General features: G+C 38.1%; 1 protein-coding gene across 1 annotated transcript in view; it reads left to right on the top strand.

Moving 5' to 3' along the window:
- The window catches only part of cacna1bb (calcium channel, voltage-dependent, N type, alpha 1B subunit, b), a 174,726-nt gene that overhangs the window by 81,420 nt on the left and 67,918 nt on the right, over positions 1-25,388 (top strand). Inside the window, exons 9-21 of the mRNA XM_052103921.1 lie at positions 6,396-6,499; positions 11,189-11,304; positions 11,702-11,791; positions 13,523-13,612; positions 14,606-14,824; positions 14,991-15,103; positions 16,325-16,437; positions 16,746-16,877; positions 20,330-20,402; positions 20,518-20,635; positions 22,773-22,840; positions 23,092-23,198; positions 24,374-24,436. Of these exons, the coding sequence (XP_051959881.1) occupies positions 6,396-6,499; positions 11,189-11,304; positions 11,702-11,791; positions 13,523-13,612; positions 14,606-14,824; positions 14,991-15,103; positions 16,325-16,437; positions 16,746-16,877; positions 20,330-20,402; positions 20,518-20,635; positions 22,773-22,840; positions 23,092-23,198; positions 24,374-24,436 (1,406 nt within the window). The remainder of the gene's footprint in view (positions 1-6,395; positions 6,500-11,188; positions 11,305-11,701; positions 11,792-13,522; positions 13,613-14,605; positions 14,825-14,990; positions 15,104-16,324; positions 16,438-16,745; positions 16,878-20,329; positions 20,403-20,517; positions 20,636-22,772; positions 22,841-23,091; positions 23,199-24,373; positions 24,437-25,388) is intronic.

The following is a 25,388-nucleotide window of genomic DNA, read 5'->3' as shown; positions in this document are numbered from 1 at the left end:
TCCAAATGTTTTTTTTTTGTTCTATATTGCCATTTCTACACAGTGCATGTCCTAGAGTACAGCTACCGCAGAGACTGGCAATGTGGATACAATTTTATGAAGTGCTGTAGAAATTTGGTAATTTTTGTAGATATGTGGTTATATTTGCAGTTTCTTTTACAGATACGATGTCCAATTTCCTGTTCTTGTACTGCAGTTCTAATAATTGCTGTTTTTGGGAAGTGGCTGCTTATGTTTTGACCGCAAACAGGTTTAATTTGTTAAAAGCACAAGGCATGAGATCATTCTTCAGTGTAAAAGCTGGTTATCAGAATACTCTTGCGATGCACTGTTATGTACTATTGAAGACTTTGCATAATATGCTGCTTGGAGATGCTGCACATGGTTGGAATGCAGGGCGGGCCACATCGTGAAATAAAAATGATAGTGACTCCATATTCTTAATTGTGTAATTGGGATGTGACTCTTTAGATTGATGCCTTTATGGGACTGGAACGAGCACAATGGAATCAGGGACTGTCTGTGTTGGATCGTTGGCATAATTCTTTCCATGTCCTAAATGTTACTGTATCTTTCATCCAATGCAGTGATAGAGATTAAAATTCTAAGTAAACACAACCACCTGAACTGAAATTCTATTCTCTATAAAAACACTGTATCTCTGTAAATAACTGACAATCTGAGGGTCAGACGTTAATGTTTGTTTCTCAACACTGGTAGCACCTACGCAGTCAAGCCAGCAGGGGCGGAGTCCTTGGCTAATGACATGGCAGTCCTCATTTTATGCCTGTTAGTTTTATTACACTCACGCTGTGCTAGAGATTAATAGCTTTCTGCCTAATTACCACTGCTGTGTCATGCTTGTTCAGGGGTTCAGGACAGATCTCCTGTAGTGGAGCAACACTAACTTTTGGAAAGAAATGCAGAAAAGTCAGTTTTATTCACAGTATGATGTTCTTGTGCCAGAGTCAAATTTATATAGCAGATCTTCTGGTCACCCCTGCGATGGACTGGCGACCTGTCCAGGGTGTCCCCCGCCTTTCGCCCAATGTTAGCTGGGATAGGCTTCAGCCCCCCGCGACCCTGTACACAGGATAAGCGGTTGATGATGGATGGATGGATGGATGGATCTTCTGGTCACCTTACAACCTAATTAGTTTCTCCATGCAGCCTGAAAAGAAAGGTGGGATTCACCAATGGCAGTACACAGTGAAATTATTAATCAGGCAGACACTGGACTGGTTTTATTCAATAGCTGTTTCATTGTTTTTAAAAATTGGATTTTGCTACAAAGCAACCCTTGTGGAAGGTCATTGTTCACCCAGAAAATTACAATTATGTCATTATTTTCTCTCCCACGTGTTGTTATCACCTTTATGCTTTTATTATTTTGTGTGGAAGTAAAATTTTAATCATTTTCATATAGCTATTTTCCATACAGCAACAGTTGTACAACATACGTACTTGACCATGTCTGTCAAGTTCCAAAAAGTATAAAAAAGCACCATAAAACATAACTGAAGTATCCATATGACTTAATGCACTATATTATAAGTCTTCTGAAGCCATATAATAGCTTGTGTAAGACACAGCCTGAAATTTAAGTTATTCACTGAAATCTTACCATCTGCTATAGCTCTCAAATCAAATATGGCACAATTTTAGTAGTCCATAAACATTTTTTAGTCTATTACACAGCTTCGGCGTATTCACCAGGCCTTTATGTACCTTGACCCTGTCTCTTTGTTGTCCTGGGCTGTCACACCTATCCCAAAGCTCATTAAACATTTTTAAAATAGCCTGTTGGAAGCTGGACAGAGAATAATCATATTTGGATTTCACGCAGCTATGAATCATTTCTATTTTTCTGCTCTCTCTCAATTCTCTGCTTTCTTTTTGTGTATAACTCATTAGAGTGGCAGGGAAAGGATGCGTGGATGGTAGTGCATGGAGGCCAGCACTGCTGGAATAAAAACAAAACAAAAACAAAGCACTTTGTCTTTATTATTTCACTAGCTCGGCATGAGAAAGAGAGAGAGAGAGAGAGAGAGAGAGGACTACAGCTGCAGATGGTAGACAAATGGTATGGTAGACGTAGTAGACAAATATGGTAGAAAAAATATGGGTCAATTGTCTGTATGGTGTTCATGCTGGAAATGAAACATTTGCTTGCTTGCATTACTACTACTCAAGTAATTGCACAATAAGTGGACTGTGTAATTTTCTGTTATATAGTATGTGGCTTCCCTGCAAATCACTTGAAATTGTTTATGCCTGCACAGTTTATAACTCCTTCAGTGAGGAGTTTCCTCATTCATTTCCTAATGAGGAAAAGCAAAAACAGTGTCCAAACTTTTTTCAATATGAGTGACTGACAGAGGGTCACGTGCCTGCCTCATTCATCGTGACGCCATGCGAGAAGCAGACGTGTGAGCGACAGCTCTGCGAACTTTGCAAATTTTTAAAAATACTTTTCATGCCATAATTTGGTTAAGTTCGATACACCCAGTGATACATTTGCTCTTTGAGCTAAACATGGCCATGAAGTCAAAATCTTTGAGCTCTGGAGACATTAAAAGGCACTTATGTGTTCAAGATGAGAGCGCTGATGGGCCTGTGGACCGGGGACTCGATTTGGATGGCGTAGCCTGAGAAATACAGGTCAACTGTCCAACATGTTTGTGATGCTGACGAAGGTTGTTGCAAGTCGCTGACACCCCTATTGATATAATATTGGGAGGAAAGTTTAATCTTTTGATGGACTCAGTCCTTGATCATAGTGAAGAAAAAGTGTGTAAGCCCCCTAGAGCAACATTAACACTTCACAGAATGTGTCAAAATCTTGGTCTTACAGATATTTGGAGACACTTGAACCCATCTGGTAGGGACTACATATTTTTTTCGTCAGTCTATAAGATATATATATATATATATATATAAAAAAAATCTATTCTAGAATGTATCTAAGTCCCTCATTTCATCTGTTGTGGATTGCTCATTTGGAAACATTTTAGTCTGAGACCATGCCCTGGTGAGTTTAGAGATGTTGCCACAAATGGAGAAAAAGAAATCATCTAGTTGGCACCTTAATGCGTTCCTTTTGCGAAATCCTGATTTCCAACAAATGGTAAGATGGAAATCAATGTTTATATGGAGACCAACTGGTCCTCAGTATCCTCTGTAGGCGTGGCTTGGGAGGGACTTAAGGCGGTTCTTAGGGGTAGGATCATACAGTATGCCTCATTCATCAAAAAATCCAAAGCACGAGAACTCGTGGAGTTGGAAAGAAATATTAAAAGTGCAGAGGCAGAGCTGAAGCGCCATATGTCATCTGATGGCCTCAGAAAATGAACCCGATTGAAATACAGATATAAAACTATTTTGTCGTGGAAAGTTTTGTTTATTCCGTGCAAGACAGTCATACTTTGAGTCATGGGACAAAGCAGAAAAATTTTGGCTAGATATATAAAGCAGAGAGAGTCTTTTTCTACCATTCCCTCAGTGAAATCTGCTCGTGGTGAAATATTTACCTCGGCCAATGATATTAATAATGCCTTTAAATTATTCTATCTTGATCTCTATAGTTCCACGTCTTCTCGGTAGATCCAAGCGAGTGTAAAAGTTGCCGTCCATTTTCCCTGATCCAGCTAGATGTAAAAATGTTGTCAAAAAATTTGGCTAACCGGCTAAGTAAAGTTATGACATCACTTAAACATAAAGATCAGGTGGGGTTTATTCAGGGCCGTAGCAATTAGGCATTTCATCAATAACAGTGTGGTCAGTGGCAAATGATCAGTCTCCGGTCACTTGATGCCGAAAAGGCGTTTGGTATGGAAAATGGGATTATCTTTTTAAGATTTTGGAAATGTATGGGTTCGGGAATACTTTTATTGGATGGATTAAGTTACCTTATAGACAACCTGTAGCAGCAGTACAAACAAATGGATTCATTTCAGATTATTTTACTCTGGATAGGGGCACTCGGCAGAGTTGCCCTCTTTCCCCATTATTGTTTTGTCTTGCCCTGGAACAATTAGCAGCTGCAATAAGAAAGGAGGACGATTTTCCAATTGACAAAGGTGGGCAAGGCCTACCCAAGATTTTGTTTTATTATTATGCGTTTGGTCTTAGACATTTAGCTCATTGGACGCTTCCATCTGAGAAGACCTCTCCCTGGTTTCTTATTGAACAAGTAGTTATTGCCCCTAATTCGCCATTGCAAAGCCTTTCTATCAAACTAACTGTAGAAGTTAATTCACACCCATTATTTCGCAGTTGCTAATGGTTTGGACTAAAATGTCCAGAGTGTTCAATTCGGAAATTTGTTTAAATGTTGCATCAAGCATATGGCTGAACCCTAAATTACTTATTAATAAGTCCCCTTTCTGTTGGGCAGAGTAGATTGGGAGGGGGGTTACTACACTCAGAGTACTGAGATATTTTGTTAATTTGGTTCAACATTTTAAGATTCCTAGATCTCAGTTCTTTAGGTATTTACAGCTACGCCAACTGCCCTGTACTGTTTTTGGGAGTGGTGTACACCCCCCTAAAGCAGCAGATACTATGGAAATGGTGATTACTGCTTATGAGAAAGATCATGAAGCTTCTGTGTATTACTCCCTGTTAATACAGAGTCTGGGGGATGGAGCTTCATCTTCTCTCAAGAGATTATGGGAGAAATATTTAAACTTGGAACTGGAGGTTGAAGAGTGGGCTAGGACTAAAAAGAATCAGGTCTGCATCTAGAGATGCAAGGATCCGTCTAATGCAATTTAAGATTTTGCATCAGTTCTACTGGACCCCCTCTAGATTGTATAGGCTTGGTCTTAAAGACTCACCCACCTGTTGGCGATACCAGTCAGAAGACGGGGACACAACCCAGGTTTTTTGGGGTTATATTAAGATTCAGGAATTTTGGTTGAGGATCCAGCGTTTTGTGTGTGAGATACTGGACACTCAGTTTTCATTTTGCCCCAGAGTTTGTATTTTGCGTGATGGAGGGGTCCTGAATATAGGAGATATAGGAATAAATACATGAAAAGCTTGATACTAACCTGCGTAATTATTGGCAGACATCTAATCCTTAGGGGATGGAAGACAACTGATGCACCCTCATTTCATGAGTGGTGCACCAACTTGGGTAAAGTGGCAGCTTTCAAGGAGATGGCTTCCAGATGGCTGGTGAACCTGTCGAACCATGTGGGGCAGTGGAGGGAGACAATTTTTTATTTTAATTTTTTTCCTTATATGTTGAACTTGTTGTCTTTTTTTGTGTACTTATTTGTGTGTCTGTTGTGGGGCAGTTGTGCATTCAGCGGATATAAGTTGATTCCAAATGCATAATTGTGTGGTTAAATTAATTTTTGTCTGTCTTGGAATCCCCCAAAAAAAGTTAATAACAAAAAAACTATATAGACTGACATACTATATGATTATGTAGTGTATTATCTGATTAATTTGCATAAATAATTTTATTAATTAATATATCAGCTTATCTGTGGTGCTTGTTTTATGTGATAGACTATCAATTGCATCTGCAACACCTGGGCAGATATTGAGGCTCCAAGATTGATCCACATGGCTTGGATGTCTACTGTATAAATATTATAAATAATAGAACTGTGTGAAGAAACACAGGGTGCATTTTTCTTTTCCATATGCACTGAAGTTTACTGTGGAAATATTGCTGTTGTATAGATTACTCACTGATATCAAAGTAGAATAAAATGTTTGTGAATATAGCATCTAGCTATGCCATTATATTCTATCATACATGGGGTGTACTGTAACAACAAATCATTATTATTTTTTTATTAATTATTCTAAATGTTTTAAAAATTTACTGAATTAAATGGCTGTTTAGGGTACAACAAGAAGCACCGCACTGTTGCTTGAGTCAGCTGTAACAGGAAGCTAGCGCTAGCGAGAGGCTTAACCGAAGTGTAACATCTCCCTTTTACAAGGGACACAGACACCCCATCAGTCTGTCTTGGGCTTAACTTTCTGCCTTGGGCCTCTCATGGAGAACAGTGGGTGGAGGCCATGGTTACAAAATATCCCTAATTCCAGATGGCGTCCACTTTTCTTAAACTTCTTATTGTATTAGGCTGCAGTTCTAATGTTTGCCTGAGGCCTTGCCGGTGCTTAGAGAGCATCAGCCATATTTCCTCGTTGGCGGCATGTGGGAGAGGATTTGTACTGACTTTATTTAGCATTAGTTTCTGAAATTGGAAGTGAAATGGAGTGAGTGATGTAATTTAATATTTTTTAGAAAATGTTAAAGTTATTGTGCATTGTGCTGAACTCACCTAGACAGATTTAAGTTTGGTGGATAATGAGCATGGGAATGAAACACAATGAGACATAGGGTTTTACTGTATTTGTTTTATGTTCAGGCCAATGATGCCTCTGGGAACACCTGGAACTGGCTCTACTTCATTCCTCTCATCATTATTGGCTCCTTCTTCATGCTTAATCTCGTCCTGGGTGTCTTATCAGGGTAAGTCCTCCATTGCTTTTTTCTCTATATTCCTTCACTCCATAGTTCCTCTCTTTCTGTAGCATTCTTAAAATCTAGTCATGCAATGAATATTTTATTATTCACATCTTCTAGAAATTTCTGCAATTTCACAGCAACATAAATGTGGGCCTATTTAAATTAGTTTAATCATATTAGTTATTTATTTATTTTGTAGTTGTTAAATGAACATTTTCTAGGTAATATACTGCATAAGGTAATTGCTCTGTTTGCACAGTAGCACAAAGACACTTTTATATTTGGTGTAACACATACTGTACACGTCATACATGTTGAAATCTTGAGATGATCATTTTCAGACTTCATTTTTGCATATAATTCTAAGATGAATACTTCTAAATTATGTTGCCCTTGGTACTACCATTACAAAGAAACAAAATAGTGGACTTATATACAATAATCACACACTTTATTACACTGCTTGCAAGGTCTGCTATTTAGACTGACTTATATAAAGTTGTACTGTGCATATTATATGTTTTCAAGAAGGCATGTCCTTGATAATGCAATACCAAAGTAATGTTTATTGGACTTGTTTACAATAATCACACTTTTTTCACACAAGTATAATGTTAAATGAACATATTACAATAGAATGTATTAATGTATTAATTGTAATATTATACTTTGCCATTACAAAGTAATGCCATTCATCAGATAATCTTTAATTGTCTTTACACTAAATTAATTTCATATTCCTTTTCCCATGCATGCACAGAAAATACACAAGAGACAATGAGAATGACATAAACTGCAAACTTACTGAACCATCCTGCCAAATAAACAGTCAGTACTCTGGGGTTAAAATGTGACAATTGTGGCTGCCAAGATAACAAGTTAACTAAAGAGATTCAAGATGTTTTAAGATAACATTTGAAGATTACATTTAACACAATCAACACATTTAACTATTTACCTACCAATTCTTATTAGTTATTTTTCTTTCTTTATGTTCTTTAATTATATTGCATTTTTTCCTTAAACTAGCAAGTCAGCGCATTAAAACTGATTGCACTTCATATTGACAGGAAAATAAATATATAAAGATATTGGCACACTTCAAAATTGAGGTATTAAATACAAGCAACTATCAAATTTGAATGAGAGTATATATGTCCATACTGTAGATGAAAATGATCTCTCAACACTCTTCGTGGAATATGATATAGCACCTTGCATGTTTTTTATTCCTAATGTGTTTCTGAGTGTCTATGTGACCAGGAAAGCTATGAGGCGTTGGAATATTATCTTTGACATTTTCTATCTTCGGATCTTGGGAACTTGATGTAATGCTTATGGAGTCAAGGGTGCCATATCCCGATGATACATTTTTCCTGAGCCATTGAGCTGTATTGCAGCAGAATTTAGAGGTCCACCTCCAAAAAAACTGCTGATTCCACACAATCTCCAATCTCCACTCTCTGAAAATACAATTTTTTTGTTAGAGATTTAATTATACCCCCTCTATCTTTCTTTCTCAATTTTCTGTAAAACTAAGTTTGACAAAATTGATCAGTGAACAACAACAACATGTAATTTACTTATCAAAGATTCTATAAAAATCCTAGGGCCATATTCACCAAAAACCTTAAGGCTAAAAGTAGATCTTAGCTTTGAAATTTAGGAGCAACTCTTAAAAATTACGGCATGCCTAATTTTAAACTAAGAATAATTCATGGAGCATTTTAAGGCTAAAAGTAGCTCTTAAACCTACGGCAACTAGAAGTCATCCTGAGGACATCTAAATCCCTAAGAGTGACTCACAAAAGGAAGCATGGCTGCTGCCATCAATCCATGTCACAATAATCAATGTACTCATAAAAATATAAACAAAGATTTTTGTATGCATTTCAATTACATGTTACAAACCACCTGTCTCAAGGCAGAGTAACATGAAGTATTAAGGAGGCCAGCAGGGGGTGCTCACCCTTCGGTCTGTGTGGATGCTAATGCCCCAGTATAGTGACAGGGACACTATACTGTAAAAAAGCACTGTCTTTCAAATGAGATGTTAAACTGAGGTCCTGACTCTCTGTGGTCATTAAAAATCCCAGGGCACTTCTCGGAAAGAGCAGGGGTATAACCCTGGTGTCCTGGCCAAAATTCCCCCAATGGCCCTTATCTATCATGGCCTCCTAATAAACCCCATCCCTGTATTGGCTACATGTAACAGGGGCCAGCTGGTAGATAGCTGTGTGTATCCTTGTTATCGCACTCGCCTCCCATGCCAGGGACAATGGTTCGAGTCCCGTTTCGGAGCGGGGCGACCAGGTCCAGTTACAATGTTGCCGTGACCTGGATGGGAGTGAGGTTTAGGGGGGTGAGTGTAACAGGAGCCAACTGGTAAACAGTTGTGCTGTGTGTAAACCTCACTTTTATGACACTGTGCACTAACCTCATGAAGTGCACTAGCTACTGATGCTAGAGGCTGTAGCCTTAAGCCTCCTTGTGGTATTTTACATTTTCCAGAGATGATTCGGACAAGCCTTGTGTGTAAATTTAGTAAAGTTCAATGATATTTACAGTGTAATACAGTAACTAAGCATGTGATATTCTGGTACTAGGCTTTGCTAGACCCTATTTGGAGGGGCTTCTGCCCCCTGTCTTTCATCTCAGCTCCCCTAAATATCTGTGATTAACTCAGCTGTCAGCACCCTTTCTCTTTCCCCATTTCTGTATATCTCATCTGATCCCTTTCTTTTCCCAAAAAAATTATCACAAAATAAAGTACAACCGAATATACCACTAGTAATGATATGTACATCTACTCAAAAACAGATGCAGTTTTAATGTTTATTAAAACAAATGTGTTAGTCTAGTTCAGTATTTCTCAATCACTGTGCAGTGGCAAACTAGTAAGGTGTAAGGTGTGCCGTGGAAAATTATGAAATTCCACAAAATATATAAGTGCATGAAAAAATTCTAATTTCAGGGATCCAAACGCCTCACCTTTTGGAGAAATTCGCCATTTTGAAACCATAATCGGTCACTTTTGTGATTGTGAAGAGCAATGATTAATGTGCAAAAGTGACTGATATTTATATGCATTAAGGTTCTCTCACATAACTTATTGGTGTTTTTGCTTCACCAATAAAGTCTTTGAGAGTATTAAGCAACAAGAAATATTTAAAAACTGTCCAAATTTGTGAAGAGACATTTAATTTTTTTTTACGTATCAAACTCGTAAATTCGCCCCTCTGTGATGCTTTCTGCAACTCTTGTCATATGGAGGTCAATGCAGCGATCGAGGCTGGTGACGAATGGAGCTTTGACGCCTCGACTCAACTCATGTGAAATGCACTTTACAATAATGAAAGAACATTATTAAAACTAAATTATTATTATTTGTCTATTACTGTGGTCTTTTCTGATAAAAGCCATGCTCAGCAGTTTAAATAGGCTATTGTAGGAAAATGATACCGTAGATCTGCTTTGTGTTTATAATTCTTCTACTGAAGTCTGTAGATTTGTAGCCATGCAAGTTGTAATAACGGAGAAGTTAAGGACATTATTGAAACGCCTTCCACCTCATCTTCCATGTTTCATCACCACCTGTAATCAGGCCTATGGTTGTGGTGTCATCAGCAAATTTAATGATGGAATTACTCTCTTAGGTGTCAATTCAGTTGGAGAGGAAGGGGGGCAGGCCTCGTATAAGTAGTTAGTCTGTGAGTTTTTAATGAGGGATGGTGTTAAACACTGAGCTATAATCCTTGAACAACATCCTAACAAAAGTGTCCTCGTTATCGATGTGGGAGATTGCTATGTGGGTTGCTGTGGAGATCGCATCACCTGTTGATCTATTACATCTGTAGAAAAATTGTATGGGGTCCAATGTAGCTGGGATGTTATGTTGGGTATAGGTCTTGTTGACACTCAAAACATCTAGTGGTGATAGGAGTGAATGCTATCAGCCTGTTTTCATTTATGCATGTCACAGAGCTTCTTTTTGGTATTGAAATGATGGTGTTAGTCATAAAACAGTTTGGTACTGTAGCTATGCAGAGTGATAAGACACACACACGCATACACCCAAACATGTTTGCACAGCTATCTAAATGGGGACTTACCATAGAAACCTATTGATTTTATATAAAGCTAACTATGTTTATTATAAACTAATCCTAACCCACACCCTAAACTTAAGCATTATTAGAATTTTTTAATCATTATTTAATTAAGGCCATTGATAATTTTTCCAAATGAGGACATCCCAAAATGCCCAAAGGGAGGTTTTGTCCAATTTGGCACACTTCTGGGTACACACATATAGTGTGTGTGTGTGTGTGTGTGAGCGTGTATTTATCAATTTGTGGGGACCAAATGTCCCCATAAGGATAGTAAAACACGAAATTTTGACCTTGTGGGGACATTTTGTCGGTCCCCATGAGGAAAACAGCTTATAAATCATACAAAATTATGTTTTTTGAAAATGTAAAAATGCAGAAAGTTTTCTGTGAGGGTTAGGTTTAGGGGTAGGGTTAGGTTTAGGGGATAGAATATAAAGTTTGTACAGTATAAAAACCATTATATCTATGGAAAGTCCCCATAAAACATGGAAACACAACATATGTGTGTGTGTGTGTGTGTGTGTGTGTGTGTGTGTGTGTGTGTGTGTGTGTGTGTGTGTGTCTATGTGTTGGGTCACAGGGAGTTTGCCAAAGAGAGAGAGCGAGTGGAGAAGAGGCAGGAGTTCTTGAAGCTCCGTAGACAGCAACAGATTGAAAGAGAGCTCACCGGCTACCTGGAATGGATCTGCAAGGCGGGTTAGTTTCAACTCTATTTGCTTCTTTTGTACAGCTCTTTGGTATGTCTCATGGGGTTTCATATCATGTGGACTCTGTTCAACACTTTTTCTTAAAGCTGAAGTGTTTAACTTTGTGATGTTAAAATACTTTCTCCTATCCTATATTTATTGTTTGTACGAGTGGTGGTGGCGTAGTGGGCTAAAGCACATAACTGTTAATCAGAAGGTTTATCAGAAGGTTGCTGGTTCGATCCCCATGGCCACCACCATTGTATCCTTGAGCAAGGCATGTTGCTGCGGGGGGGGGATTGTCCCTGTAATAAGTGCACTGCAAGTCGCTTTGGATAAAAGCGTCTGCCAGATGCATAAATGTTTTATATAATGTTTTTACTGGTACTCTTTGATATGTGTTACAGAGGAGGTATTGCTGGCAGAGGAGGACCAGAATGCAGAGGAGAAATCCCCTCTGGATGGTGCGTGGTACAAGAGGAAACAGAACAACCCAGGTGAAAAGAGGGCAAGGGTCCATGTGGCTGGTTTACCATAGTATATTCTATATTAAACCAGGCCAGTGGAAGGTATGACCTCTCATTTCATGAGCTCTCATATCTGACTATGATTTTGTACAGTTAATGGGCAGAAATAGCTCTTGGAGGTGTTCAAATGTGTTTGGAGTTTGATCTTTTCACCTGGGCACAGTTTCTAGATAGGTATGTACACCTGGGTTGTACATAGAGAACATTGCTTTCTCTTTAAAAAAACAAAACAAGCTTTCAGTCCATGTCTGTAAGCTTGAGGCCATCTTTATGCTACTGTACACATAAAAGGAATAAAACTTAGCTTTTAGCCGACCTGACCATTTGGAAATTACTTTTTTTTTCTTATGAGAAAACAGACCCAAAATATTGATGTCTAGAGGGGCATATCTATAAATATATATATTTTTTGTCCAATAAAATGTTCTGCAGAGTAAGAATGTCCCCTACTACTTGCCACCTGTCTATCAATAGCAAGTAGAAAATCATAAAACATGGCTGTGAAATAAACTAAATGCTATTGGCCTTCAATATGTCCCACCCCAATTTCCTATTTCAGTATGAAAATGTGTCAACACAGTTACGCTTGCCATTCTGTCCCCAGTGTCTCTTTCTTATCCTATTCTTATCTTTAGAATCAAGAAGTAATTGCGGGGATTAAGACAATTGGGATAACTGGATTACAGTAGTTACACACACACATACACTTACACAGTCTTGCCACAAAAGAATGACTGCACTCGTTTTAGTTGCATTTTATGGTGCCCTAATAGACAAAAAATGTATCACTTATTTTAAATCATTTAATGACCTGTTAACCTGCTGAGATTTGAGATGACATGGTTACAAACATGCTAAAATATGTAAAGGAAATTAGGTAAAGTAGTGATTGTCCATATCTTTGTCCAACTGCTTATTTTACAACAGAAAGTCTTTAATTATCTGGCAGGGGGGCAGGTGAATAAACTGTGGTCACCATCCATTCCTTGGTGGTGGCGTAGTTGGCTAAAGCACATAACTGTTAATCAGAAGGTTGCTGGTTTGATCCCCACAGCCACCACCATTATGTCTTTGAGCAAGGCATTTAACTCCAGGTTGCTCCAGGAGGATTAAGTGCACTGTAAGTCGCTTTGGATAAAAGCGTCTGCCAAAAGCATAAATGTAAATGTAACAAGATTGTGAAAGTGAGAGAAGGGGCTGACTAATGGGAAACCCAGTAGTAATGCTCAGTCACACTTGTGTAATATTACTTCCTGTGTTTGCACATAACTGATGAATCACCATAAGATCGGTCTTGTAGTGTCCCTTACTGTAGCCAAAGACTCATTTACTGCTTATGTAATTTGATGGCCTCAAATAGATTTCATGGAAAGACTGATTGCACAGCAACCAATCGCTCCTTATTTGAGATTATTATGAAAACCATTTCATGAAGACATTATATCTGTTTTTTCCTTAAGATTGTTTTGAGACTACACACATAGATTGCACCAATTTGTTTTTCTTTTTCCCATAATCTCATATCAGTTTTCAGTTCCCACTAAAAACACACTCACACTACCACACCTATTGTATGTGCTAAGAGTATTATCTCACTATTAATACATATACAGTATTATCATATATTGAAATTGATTTAAACCCTGTTTCTCAAAATGTTGTGTGATTTGTGTGTATATGATTATACATTTACATGTTCAGTCCTGAAAAGAGCAAAGACCAGAAAGGGTAGAAAGGACCTCATCAGTGCTGAAGAGGGAGAGGAACATTTAAAAGACATCTCCTCTGTTGGTAAGATTTGACCTTTGACCTTACCCCTAACACAAACGGATTGAGCTCCATTTGAAACCTTGGCATGGGGATAATTACTTTCAAATTGCCATCAAACTAAAATATACTTTTCACCATACTCTGCATGACACAGCACTTTCAAACAGAATTTGTTTTAACCATATAGTTTCAAACTATCAGCATAAAAGGAAGAAATCATATTGCTGCCTGTGGTAAATAGTGAACTGAAAGCCTGCGCAGATACTTCTGAAATATGTGTGTCAGTGTCTCAGATAAGCGTGAATGTGCCAATTAGCTGAAGTGGGTGAAAAGGAGAAGGGAATGCAAAGGATCAGGGGGGAACTTATCAGGTGATGACAGCTGAGTGTTAGTTCTGCCTTGATGTAATGCTTAAGATCATTCATGCTTGAATAGATGCTTTCTTCTTATTTAGATTGAAGAGGCTGATGGAATCATTTATATTCTTAAACACTTGTCTGTCTCTGCCCAACATCATGATAACGGATCAGTGGATAAAATGTGGCAAAATACATGGGCTTTAATTGATGGTGTTTCTTTCTGAGATGATTACTGCTACATTAAAAATATCAAAATCCAGAAAACTAAACACGACACCACTAATCTGATAAATTTGAAGCCTAGATTCTTCCCTGTTACAAGGTTTAAATCTGAAGAATTCTGTGGAATGGATTTAAATATTGGAAAATATATTTTAATGGAGCTGAGATTCTTATTGTTAACTGAAAGCATAATCATATTAGCCTAGATGATTTATAAACAAACAAGTAAGGGGCATGAAATGCAAAGAACTTTGTGAATAACAGGCATTCTAATTCTGTGGAAATCTGTGGAGATTTTTGTAGACTCCTGTGGACACAGATTTAAATGTGCGCCTGATTATAGGTTAAGATAGCAGCTCTGAGAACAGAGTTTAATGAGGCTTTTGAAAACGTTATTCCCCAATGTCCTACATGTATTTTTTCATCTCTCTAGCACCCCCTGGATCACCCTTTGCCAGAGCTAGCCTGAAGAGCAGTAAGAACGATAGCTCCTCGTACTTCTGTCGTAAGGAAAAGAGGGCACGTTTTTTCATTCGGCGGATGGTGAAGGCACAGAGTTTCTACTGGATCGTTCTGTGTTTGGTGGGACTGAACACGCTTTGTGTGGCCATTGTCCACTACGACCAGCCTGAATGGCTCACCAAAGCCCTGTGTAAGAAGGGTTGCTTTCTGGTTACCAGCAAATACCAACTCCAGAGCTGCACACTGGAGCCTATGGTTTTCTAAGTATTAGTTTTGTAAGGCTTACAAAAAGCCTTGGAAAAGCTTGGGTGTTGATGGATAACCTAATCTCTCCTTTTATTTCTACTGGCTGTTAGACCTAGCAGAGTTTGTGTTCCTGGGTCTGTTTCTGACAGAAATGACTCTGAAGATGTATGGCCTCGGGCCCAGAAACTACTTTCACTCCTCGTTCAACTGTTTTGACTTTGGGGTGAGTCACTGTGCTCATGATTCAGATGGGCCTGTGAGGTCAGAGCCAGTCATTACCAGCTACTGTGATACCTATGGTCATGTTGAATAGCTAAAGGGAAATACAAGGTTTATGGCTTAGCCAGTTTACTTGCATTCATTTCAAGATTTATTTGAACCTTTTTCAGGTTTTTAAGATTTTTTAAAGTCTAAAAGTATTCATCTATTTAGAGGTTGACTGCTTATGTGTTTTTGTAGATTAATCAACATTGATAGCTGCTTTTGGAACTATCGGTTATCTGCAAAAACCTGTGATGATGGTAAGACACCCACTACAAGGCACACCCACTACAAGTTATGCCCCCTTCAAATAACCAGTGAAATGCTGAAGTCTTGCAACAGTTGGATGTCACATTCATAGACTTGTGGTGTTTATTTGGAGTCCCACAGCATCCCTACACCAACATTTATCCCTACCCCTAAACCTAGCCACAAAGATTAATAAATGAGAAGTTTGTAAAATTATTACATATACCAACATTTATAAGTTTAATATAATCATTTAGCTGTATCACTATGTGGTGAAAGTGAGGAGAAATGTGGTGGAATTGAAGAGGAGAAGAAGCTAGCGCAATGCTGCGGGATGAGAGAAAGGTGCTTCTGGTTGTTCCTTGCAGGGTACACATCCTTACAGGGTGGGGGTGGGGTTAGGGCATCTGCTGCCTCCCAGGAACAAACTGATGCCCCTTTGTACAATGGGCTGTATGCTGAGCCAGAACCCCGAGCTTACGGGCTAACCGTTTAGCTTGTGCGGTAACTGGAGAAAGCACAACAGAGGGCAGAACAGGGTGGCCTTACTTCCTTTGCAACTGAATTGCCACCTAAGTGAGCTTGTCCTGTAGTGGGTGTTCCTTGTCATCAGATACACTTGGGCTGAGTTCGGAGTGGCATACTACTCTTACTAATTTGAGTTGTATGGTACTATGTCATTCCTAACCTGGCCTTGGCCTCTGGAGATGAAATATAAACCACCTCTTGAAAATTTGCTGTATATATCTGTTGTAATTGGCCATATTAATCCATATATATATCCTCACTTTAAAATGTTTTTTTAATATTAAATAATCATCAAGTGTTCTAAATTAAAGCAAGGGCATGCAAAGAAAAATGCAATATCAGTTTACTGCTCATTTAAATGAGAGGCTACTCAAAATGAACTCATAACTTTGATTTATATTTTCAGGTAATTGTGGGGAGTATATCTGAGGTGGTGTGGGCAGCAATCCAGCCTGGTGCGTCTTTTGGGATCAGTGTTCTGAGAGCCCTTCGTCTGCTTCGAATCTTCAAAGTAACCAAGTAAGTAGATGAATACAAATGCATACACAACATACTTTCTGTTTGAAGATTTCTTCAAGTAATACATTTATTAAGTAGGGGTTATCACCAATTATTAACTTTTTTTTACTTAGTAAATGAAAGAGTGCGTAATTCCCCATTGTGTATCAGCTTTTTACCCATCCCTTTAATCATGTCTCCTCTTTATGATTTTAGAAGTTTGAGAATGACAAATGTTAGTTAAATGAATAGACAAATAGATTAATATTGTCTTACATTAAGACTGTCATTTACTGTAATCCACTGTCCACCCTTTTCTTTTACTACAGATATTGGAACTCTCTGAGGAATCTTGTAGTTTCTCTGTTGAATTCCATGAAGTCCATCATTAGCTTGCTCTTCCTCCTTTTCCTCTTCATCGTGGTGTTCGCCCTGTTGGGCATGCAGCTCTTCGGGGGCCAGTAAGGGAATTCTTATATGACTTTTATCTAAGCCCATTAAGGGTGTGTTAACACTTGGCAGGTTTGGTTTGATTAAAACAAACTCTTTGCCCTGTTAGTGTGGTTCATTTGATCAAGTGTGAACGCTGCCATCCGAACCTTGGTGCGCACCAAACAAGCAGACCAAGACCGCCTGAATAGTGGGTCTCGGTCCGCTTCCAAACGAACTCTGGTGCGGTTCGATTGATATATAAACGCAACATGGACCAAAGACGTCTAAACGTACCAAAAACAGGAAATAATGTGCATAAATACTGACCTCAAGCTTACCTGGTTCTTCTCATTATAGGAGCTATGTTGCCCATTACAGTTCAGTACATGCCTCAGAAGCGACATCTCCTTGCAGCATATCTTCGTTTGTGTGTACAACGGAGGAATTCCTGGTGCTGTTTTGACTCCTTTACACATTAGCTCTTTGTTTGTTCTCAGCTGGTAAAAATACCATTATTTATACACAATAAATATAAAAATTTGCCATTGTGAATGCTAAGCGAACCGGAACAAAATGTATGATTTTCTTTTTTGGTCCGGACCAAGAGAACCAAGAGAACCAAACTACAAGTGTGAACACACCCTTTATCACTAATGATTCGTAGAATACATTCAAGCAATGTGTGTCAGGCTGGAGCAGATGCTAAATGCACTGCAGTGCTAAGTCTGAGCATGCAGAATCAGTGTCTGACCACAGCAGGAAGCAGTGCACCATGAAGCTCTGGTAGAAGTTTGAGTAAGGCCCTTTGGCACTGTCTTAAGATCGTTTTAGAGTTTAGAGAGTTAGAGTTAATCTAATGCCTTACAGCATGTGAGATGTGCCCATTCCTAGACCAGCCCTTGGCACCACCTGCCTGGGGTAGGGATACATGAACAAAATCAGTCACAACATGTGTTTAATTGCACAATCTCATTTTGGTAATGGGCTTGTAAAATCCTGCTGTCAAGTGCACTTTTTAGTCTTAAGTTTGAGCTGTTATTGAGCAGAGAAGCTCCAGAGAGATTTACATTTTATTCAGCCTTGTTGGAAGTTGATTGGACACAGTCATTGAAAACAGTTGCATCATTTGCAGTATTTTTTTGTTTTTTGTATAAGATTAAAATTTTCTCAGTATTTTTTCAGTTGAAACTATGAAAGCTTTTAAACTATTTATTTGAAGCTATTATGAAACTATTTAAAGTATAGCTTTATTGACCTATTTCATCACATGTCACATAAATTACACAAATGCATATTCTGTCAGAATTTCCATCCATCTATTCATCCATCAATCAGTCTTCTCTTCTGTAATCCATCTGCCCTTGTGCCAACTCTTGTAAGCAGAACGAGTGATACGGCATGCCAACAGGGATTTAGACCTCTACGCTCTGAGAATTACTGAGCTGATTATGCAGTGTGTCTGCTTGCTTTAACGAAGGGTACTACGCTGACAACAAGCTTGATGAATGAAAGCTTCAGTCATCCCTCTCTCTCTCTCTCTCTCTCTCTCTCTCTCCCTCTCTAACATCTTGAGGCATTGGGCTCCTATTAACCAATACAGTGCAGCTGACTCAGTTATAAACCTTGCTTCAATACTTTTAAAGAATTAACTCATTAATCACCTACGGTAAACAGATGGGCAGCTTATCTGGCAGAAGCCTGTCCTGTTAATAATTTACACACACTCGCGTCATTCCAAACCTGTATGTTTAAAAAACATTTTTTATGAAGAACACAATTTGGAACATTTGAATGAATATTTGTCTTTTCAATTAGACCACAGTTGATTTTGACTCACTTTAAAGGGATAGTTTACCCATTAATGAAGATTCTCATCATTTACTCATGTCATCCCAGAAGAATATTTCAGCTCTGTTGGTCCTCACAATGCAAGTGAATCTTCCAAAATCACATAATCCATAAGACTCCAGTGGACAAATCAGTTGTGGGTGAGAAACAGGTCAATATTTAAGTCATATTTTCTGTAAATCTCCCCCTTTAACCAGTAGGTGGCGATATGGATGAAGAATGTGAATTATGAAAAACAAAAGAAGAAGAATATAAAAGGGAACATGAAAGTGGAGATTTGTGGTAAAAAGGGCTTAAATATTTATCGCTTCTGAAGTTATAGATTTAATCCCTGGAGTTTTATGTATTACGTTAATGTGCCATTTATGTGGTTTTGTAGAATAAAAATTCTGCTCACCAATTACTTGTTTGGACCTACAGAACTGAGATATTCTTCTAAAAGTCTTCGTTTGTGTTCTGCAGACAAAAGTTATGCACAATTGGGATGGCATGAGGGTGAGTAAATAATGAGAGCATTTTCATTTTTGGGTGAACTATCCCTTTAAAGCTTTAAATGGACCCAAAACTATCATAAAAGTAATTAATGTGGCTCGGACGTCATATTCCAAGACTTCTGAAGGCACGCGATAGGCTTTGGTGAAAAACAACACAAAATATAAGTAATTTTAACGTTCCATTTCATTAACATTCTTTTTCTGTGAGGATTAAATACATTTAAATCCAAGTATATTTCCCTAATGATTACAAAAGCTGTCCTTCACTCTTATACAGGTAGCATTTTGTGCTTAATTCAAAGTACAAAATTATAAAGTACATACTTATGAGCAGGTGTACTCAAATACATAAGTGAACAGTGTCTTATTTTTTGTGCAAGAATGCAATAATGAATCTTTGTACAGCTCCCGTTTGAAACCTTTATGTTTACAGTTTAATGCCTATACACACATAACACAACAAGCCAGGACTGAGTGTTGCATCCCTTCCACAATAATTTACAGTGGTGGAAGCAAGCTTGCGCTCTGATTCTCCTTTATGAATGGATGACTCACCATTGTGTTCTTGTGTTTCCCTTAAAGGCTGGACTCTGAAAAGGGATTTGGAGAGAGTAAGAGATAGAAGGAGAGAAAAAGGGGAAAAAATGCTAGAGAGAGGAAGAAAGGTAGAATGATAGGGATAGACTGTGAGAAACAAATCCTCCCGTCCTGTTGTTTGCCAATAAGATCTTAAAAGGCTTGGGTGATGGTTGTCACAAAGACTTTAGAAGAACATTACTTTTCCTTAGGGTACAATTTTAGGGTTTGGAAAATCTTTTTATTGTTGCATCTTTATGTGTTTGCTCTGGTTATAGAAAAACAAGCAAGCAATAGATTAAATAAAAACATAATTTGTTTCAGTAGAGATTGTCTGTATTGCAGCCTATTCCCATCTCTCTGATTAGCAGATGCTTTTTAACTTAAACATCCAAATCCACAAATTGCTGATGTTAAGTGTTTTGCTCAAGGGAATTTTGATCCCATTTACTCAGTAACTTTGTTTTGACAGCCCAGGTTCTCTAAACAAGACTCAAAACAAACCACAACTGACATATCAAGTTTACCTCTCAAGTGTGATCAAGCTGTCTCTTCCCAACTAGGTTTAATTTTGAAGATGAAACACCCACAACAAACTTTGACAGCTTCCCTGCAGCCATAATGACAGTCTTCCAGGTACAATTGATTTTATTTTTGGTCTCAAGAAACTTTAAAATGTAACTGTATATGTGTACTGAATTATATATTCTGATTTTGTTATGTGTATCTGACCTGTTTTTGCTTCTTGAAGATTTTGACAGGAGAGGATTGGAATGCAGTGATGTATCATGGGATCGAGTCTCAGGGTGGCGTCCGAAGTGGAATGTTCTCCTCTGTCTACTTCATTGTTCTTACACTTTTTGGAAACTGTATCCTGTCAACAGAGAAAAAATCATACAGATTCATAGGCCACATACAGAAGTTTTGGGAGTGACAACCACATTTGGATTAAATCACCTAAATTATTGTTCAGTGTGTATGGGTTAAAGAATTTGTTTGTAGAATGACGTTATCCCATATATCTATCAATCAATCAGTCCGTCCGTCCGTCAGTCAGTTAGTCAGTCAGTCAGTCAGTCCGCCCATCCATCCATCCATCAATCAGTCAGACAGTCAGTCAGTCAGTCAGTCAGTCAGTCAGTCTGCCCATCCATCCATCCATCCATCAATCAATCAATCAATCAGTCAGTCAGTCAGTCAGTCCGCCCATCCATCCATCCATCAATCAATCAATCAATCAGTCAGTCAGTCAGTCAGTCCACCCATCCATCCATCCATCCATCAATCAGTCAGTCAGTCAGTCAGTCCGCCCATCCATCCATCCATCCATCAATCAGTCAGTCAGTCAGTCAGTCATTCAGTCAGTCAGTCCGCCCATCCATCAATCAGTCAGACAGTCAGTCAGTCAGTCAGTCTGCCCATCCATCCATCCATCCATCCATCCATCCATCAATCAGTCAGTCAGTCAGTCAGTAAGTCAGTCCGCCCATCCATCCATCCATCAATCAGTCAGTCAGTCAGTCAGTCAGTCAGTCAGTCAGTCAGTCAGTCTGCCCATCCATCCATCAATCAATCAATCAATCAGTCAGTCAGTCTGCCCATCCATCCATCCATCCATCCATCCATCCATCCATCCATCCATCCATCCATCAATCAGTCAGTCAGTCAGTCCGCCCATCCATCCATCCATCCATCAATCAGTCAGTCAGTCAGTCAGTCAGTCAGTCAGTCAGTCAGTCAGTCCGCCCATCCATCCATCCATCCATCAATCAGTCAGTCAGTCAGTCAGTCAGTCCGCCCATCCATCCATCAATCAATCAATCAGTCAGTCAGTCAGTCAGTCAGTCTGCCCATCCATCCATCAATCAGTCAGTCAGTCAGTCAGTCAATCAGTCAGTCCGCCCATCCATCCATCAATCAGTCAGTCAGTCAGTCAGTCAGTCTGCCCATCCATCCATCCATCCATCAATCAATCAATCAAATCAATCAGTCAACCAATCAATTAATTTATCAATCTGTCTATCTTTCTATCTAAACTATATTTCTATATTTTAATTTATACAGAATAGGAACAAGTAAGACCACATTTAGCTGTAATGTGTACAAAGGCCTTAGAAGCAAAGATTATTTAAATTTTCTTTATATATATATATATATATATATATATATATATAATGAGTCTGCTTACTGTTCTTTAAATATATAAAAAAAATTATATTGAAGACCTCAATTTTCAAAAGTTAATGGAATTGTTAAAAACTGAAGTTATTATCTTAAAGGGAAAGTTCATGCCAAAAAAAAAAATAATAATTCTCTCATAATTTACTCTCATGCCACCCTAGATGTTTATGACTTTCTTTCTTCTGCTGAACACAAACTTAGATTTTTAGAAGAATATGTTAGATCTGTAGGTCCTCTTAATGCAAGTGAATGGTACTAAAATTGTGAAGCTCCAAAAACCATATAAGAGAACCATAAAAATAATCCATAATACTCATGTGGTTACATCCAGATGTTCAGAAGAGATATGATAGGTGTGGGTGAGAAACAAATCAATATTTACGTTATTTTTACACCATTTTCCACTTTCACATTCTTTTTCTTTTGTTTTTGGTGATTCACATTCTTTTTGCAGATCATCACCTACTGGGCAGGGAGCATAATTTATAATGAAATACACATACCTATAATATAGCTTCTGAAGATATGGATGTATGAGTCTTATGGATTACTTTTATAGTTCCCTCATGTGCTTTTTGGAGCTTCAAAAATGTGGTACCCATTCACTTGCATTGTGAGGACCAACAGAGCTGAAATATTCTTCTAGAAATCTTTGTGTTCAGCAGAAGAAAGTCTGTACACATCTGGGATGACATGAGGGTGAGTAAATGATGAGAGAATTTACATTTTTGGGTGAACTATCTCTTTAATGCAGAGCTAATAAATGTTAAATGGGAAGCCATATGTAATGTAATACAGACAATCCTCTAACCTGATTATAACCAGATACACTTCTCAATGTATTCTTGGCCATCGCTGTGGATAACCTTGCCAATGCACAGGAGTTGACAAAGGTAATAGCAACTTTCCAGACCTTAATAAAGCTCCCTAGAATGTCATGCTATCTGCTTTGGGGGCAGTTACTGGGTGTTGTTGAAGTTACGAAGTTATGCTCAATCCTGTTATAATGGTTCTTCTGTAGTTTTATGACAATATAATGATGTTTTGCTATTATAATTTTAATCCAATTAAGCACAGTACCCTTTTAGCTTTTACCCTGATCTCTCATTGTCTTTTGGACTTTCTGTGCTGCCTATGCATTCAGGATGAAGAGGAGCAAGAGGAGGCAGCGAAGAAGAGCATGGCTCTTCAAAAGGCCATGGAGGTGAAGGAGGTCAGCCCCATGTCTGCAGCCAACATCTCCATAGCAGCGTAAGATTATATGTCACACATGCTGCTCCCTTTGTCCCTTTGCACCCTCTTTCTACCTCTCAGCGTTTGGTCATGTTTCTAATCTTTTCCGAACATATCCAACCTTGCGCAATGGTATTCCATCCTCCAAATTGAAGGGATTTGTTTAATTTTGTTATTTCTGTTATGTCAATGTGAGTTTTGGTGTGACCCTGGCCTTGCCCTAAACCTTCTCTGTGTAGTCTGTTCTTCATAACTTTGTTGCTTTAGGGTAAGATTTGATATCATGGCTGTATATTATTCTGCACTTCTCGGCCTTTGTATTCTAATTGAATCACATGCTGCCTCCTGAGATAATTATTACTTTACATGTTTTACATGCAATAATACATTCCACTTTAATGAGAAAGCATCAGCTACATAATAAAATATTGAAGTTTAATGGATGGATTTTTCTATTGAGCATGTTATTAATTAATTCAGTGAATTTGCAATCTTTTTAAAGAATCTTTTGCTGGTTGTGCCAATTTCATTTACATTGTTGTTTCACTGTACATTATTATTTGTTTTCATATGTGTGTAACCATTTCTTCTTGTCTGTTCACAGAGCCAATGCCCTTTTCAAATGTAGCTGGATGCTTTTTATTTATTAAAATAAATTGAAATATACTGTAGCATGTTTTCCCATATTCAAAATATAGTCAAATATGCCAGTAGATTCAAGTACTATACATTTAATTTAATCACATGAAATCACAATGTATTGTTTACAAAACGGCAAACTATACACTTTTTAAATGTAAGATAGTCTGGTTATTGTTTTTTATAAGATTAGGATCTTTCATTTCATTTGTGATTTCAACACATAAGTTATTAGCTTGTATCTTTTGTAAGTTTTGGTGACACTGAAGTGAAGGACCAGACATTCAAATCGTAATATATGTCTGTTTTATCCATTTTTCACAAGTTAAAATTAAAATGTCAAACATTCTCCATGACCACAGTCTGTACAGTGTTTAAAGTGTCCTTTACTAAAGTGTCACCAATGTGTGTGTCTTGTATTTGAAACACATAGGGGACAGATGGACAGGCAGAGTGACATCACCCTGACTGCCAGCTGCTTCCTCTGCACCTTTTTTATTTGCGTTTGTGTCTCATTCTTTTTGTTTTGTTTTGTTTTTGTTTCGCATGTGCAGTTTTGTAAAGCAAAATCGAGATGCAATCTCTCGCAGGTCTTCAGTCTGCAGCGTTCACTCACCGTGAGTTTTGCTCTCACTTACAATAATTCTCACCCTCTCCTCTCCTCTCCTCTCCTCTGACCATTTCCTTGTTTTTCCTCTTTGTCTTTTTACTCGTAATCTGCTCGATTTTGGGGTGAACTGCAGCATCGTTTGTTATTCTGATGGTAAACAAATAGTTTTGTACAGAATTCACTTAATTAAATCATTTTATTGGCCATCTATTGCCATTATCATAATACCTCTAAAGTAATTACCACCATGCATGTCTGAACGCTAGTGGTAGTATGGGTGGTTATACTTTTTTAGACCTTATTAGACACCCAAATTTAGAACTACTAAAACTGAAAGAAGGCAATGTGTAGAGATTAGCCAGATACCTTATTCACACTAGTGCCATCTTTGAATGGGAATGACAACGAGGCTGTGAGGGATAGATTTACCATCTCTTCAATAGCCACGAACAGTATAAAGCTGTATAAAGCTCCTAGATCACATCTGATTTTCCACAACTCATGTTGTCTGGAGTTCTTTGTATCCTGAATGTTCTTGGACAGATGTTTTATCAATTTTTTGTCCACGGAATGATCCAAAAAGACTTCAAACTGCAGGACAGCCCATTGAAGAGATGGTAAGTCTCTTCTTCACAGCCTTGTTGTCATTCCCATTAAAAATCAAAGACGGCTCTAGCGTGAATAAGGTCTATAGAGCACAATAGTGCCGCCCTTTTCTGTGGTCTTAGTTCCAGAAGTATTTTTCCCAATTATTTTCTGTATAGGGATTTTAAAGTTCTTCAATAAAGAAAGCCATGAATAAAACCAAGCAGCTCTTAAGTGAATCACAACATTTCAACCTTTGATAAGAAACAAAAATGTACAGTATATGACAACCAGCAGACAGACAAAGGTTCAAGACTGTGCATTTTTATGAGTGAATAAAACACTATTCGTAAACATTATTAACGACTATTACA

Source organism: Xyrauchen texanus, chromosome 34 (genome assembly GCF_025860055.1).
Source record: "Xyrauchen texanus isolate HMW12.3.18 chromosome 34, RBS_HiC_50CHRs, whole genome shotgun sequence".
Classification (NCBI taxonomy): Eukaryota; Metazoa; Chordata; class Actinopteri; order Cypriniformes; family Catostomidae; genus Xyrauchen; species Xyrauchen texanus.
This window is presented reverse-complemented; position numbering and strand designations above follow the sequence as displayed.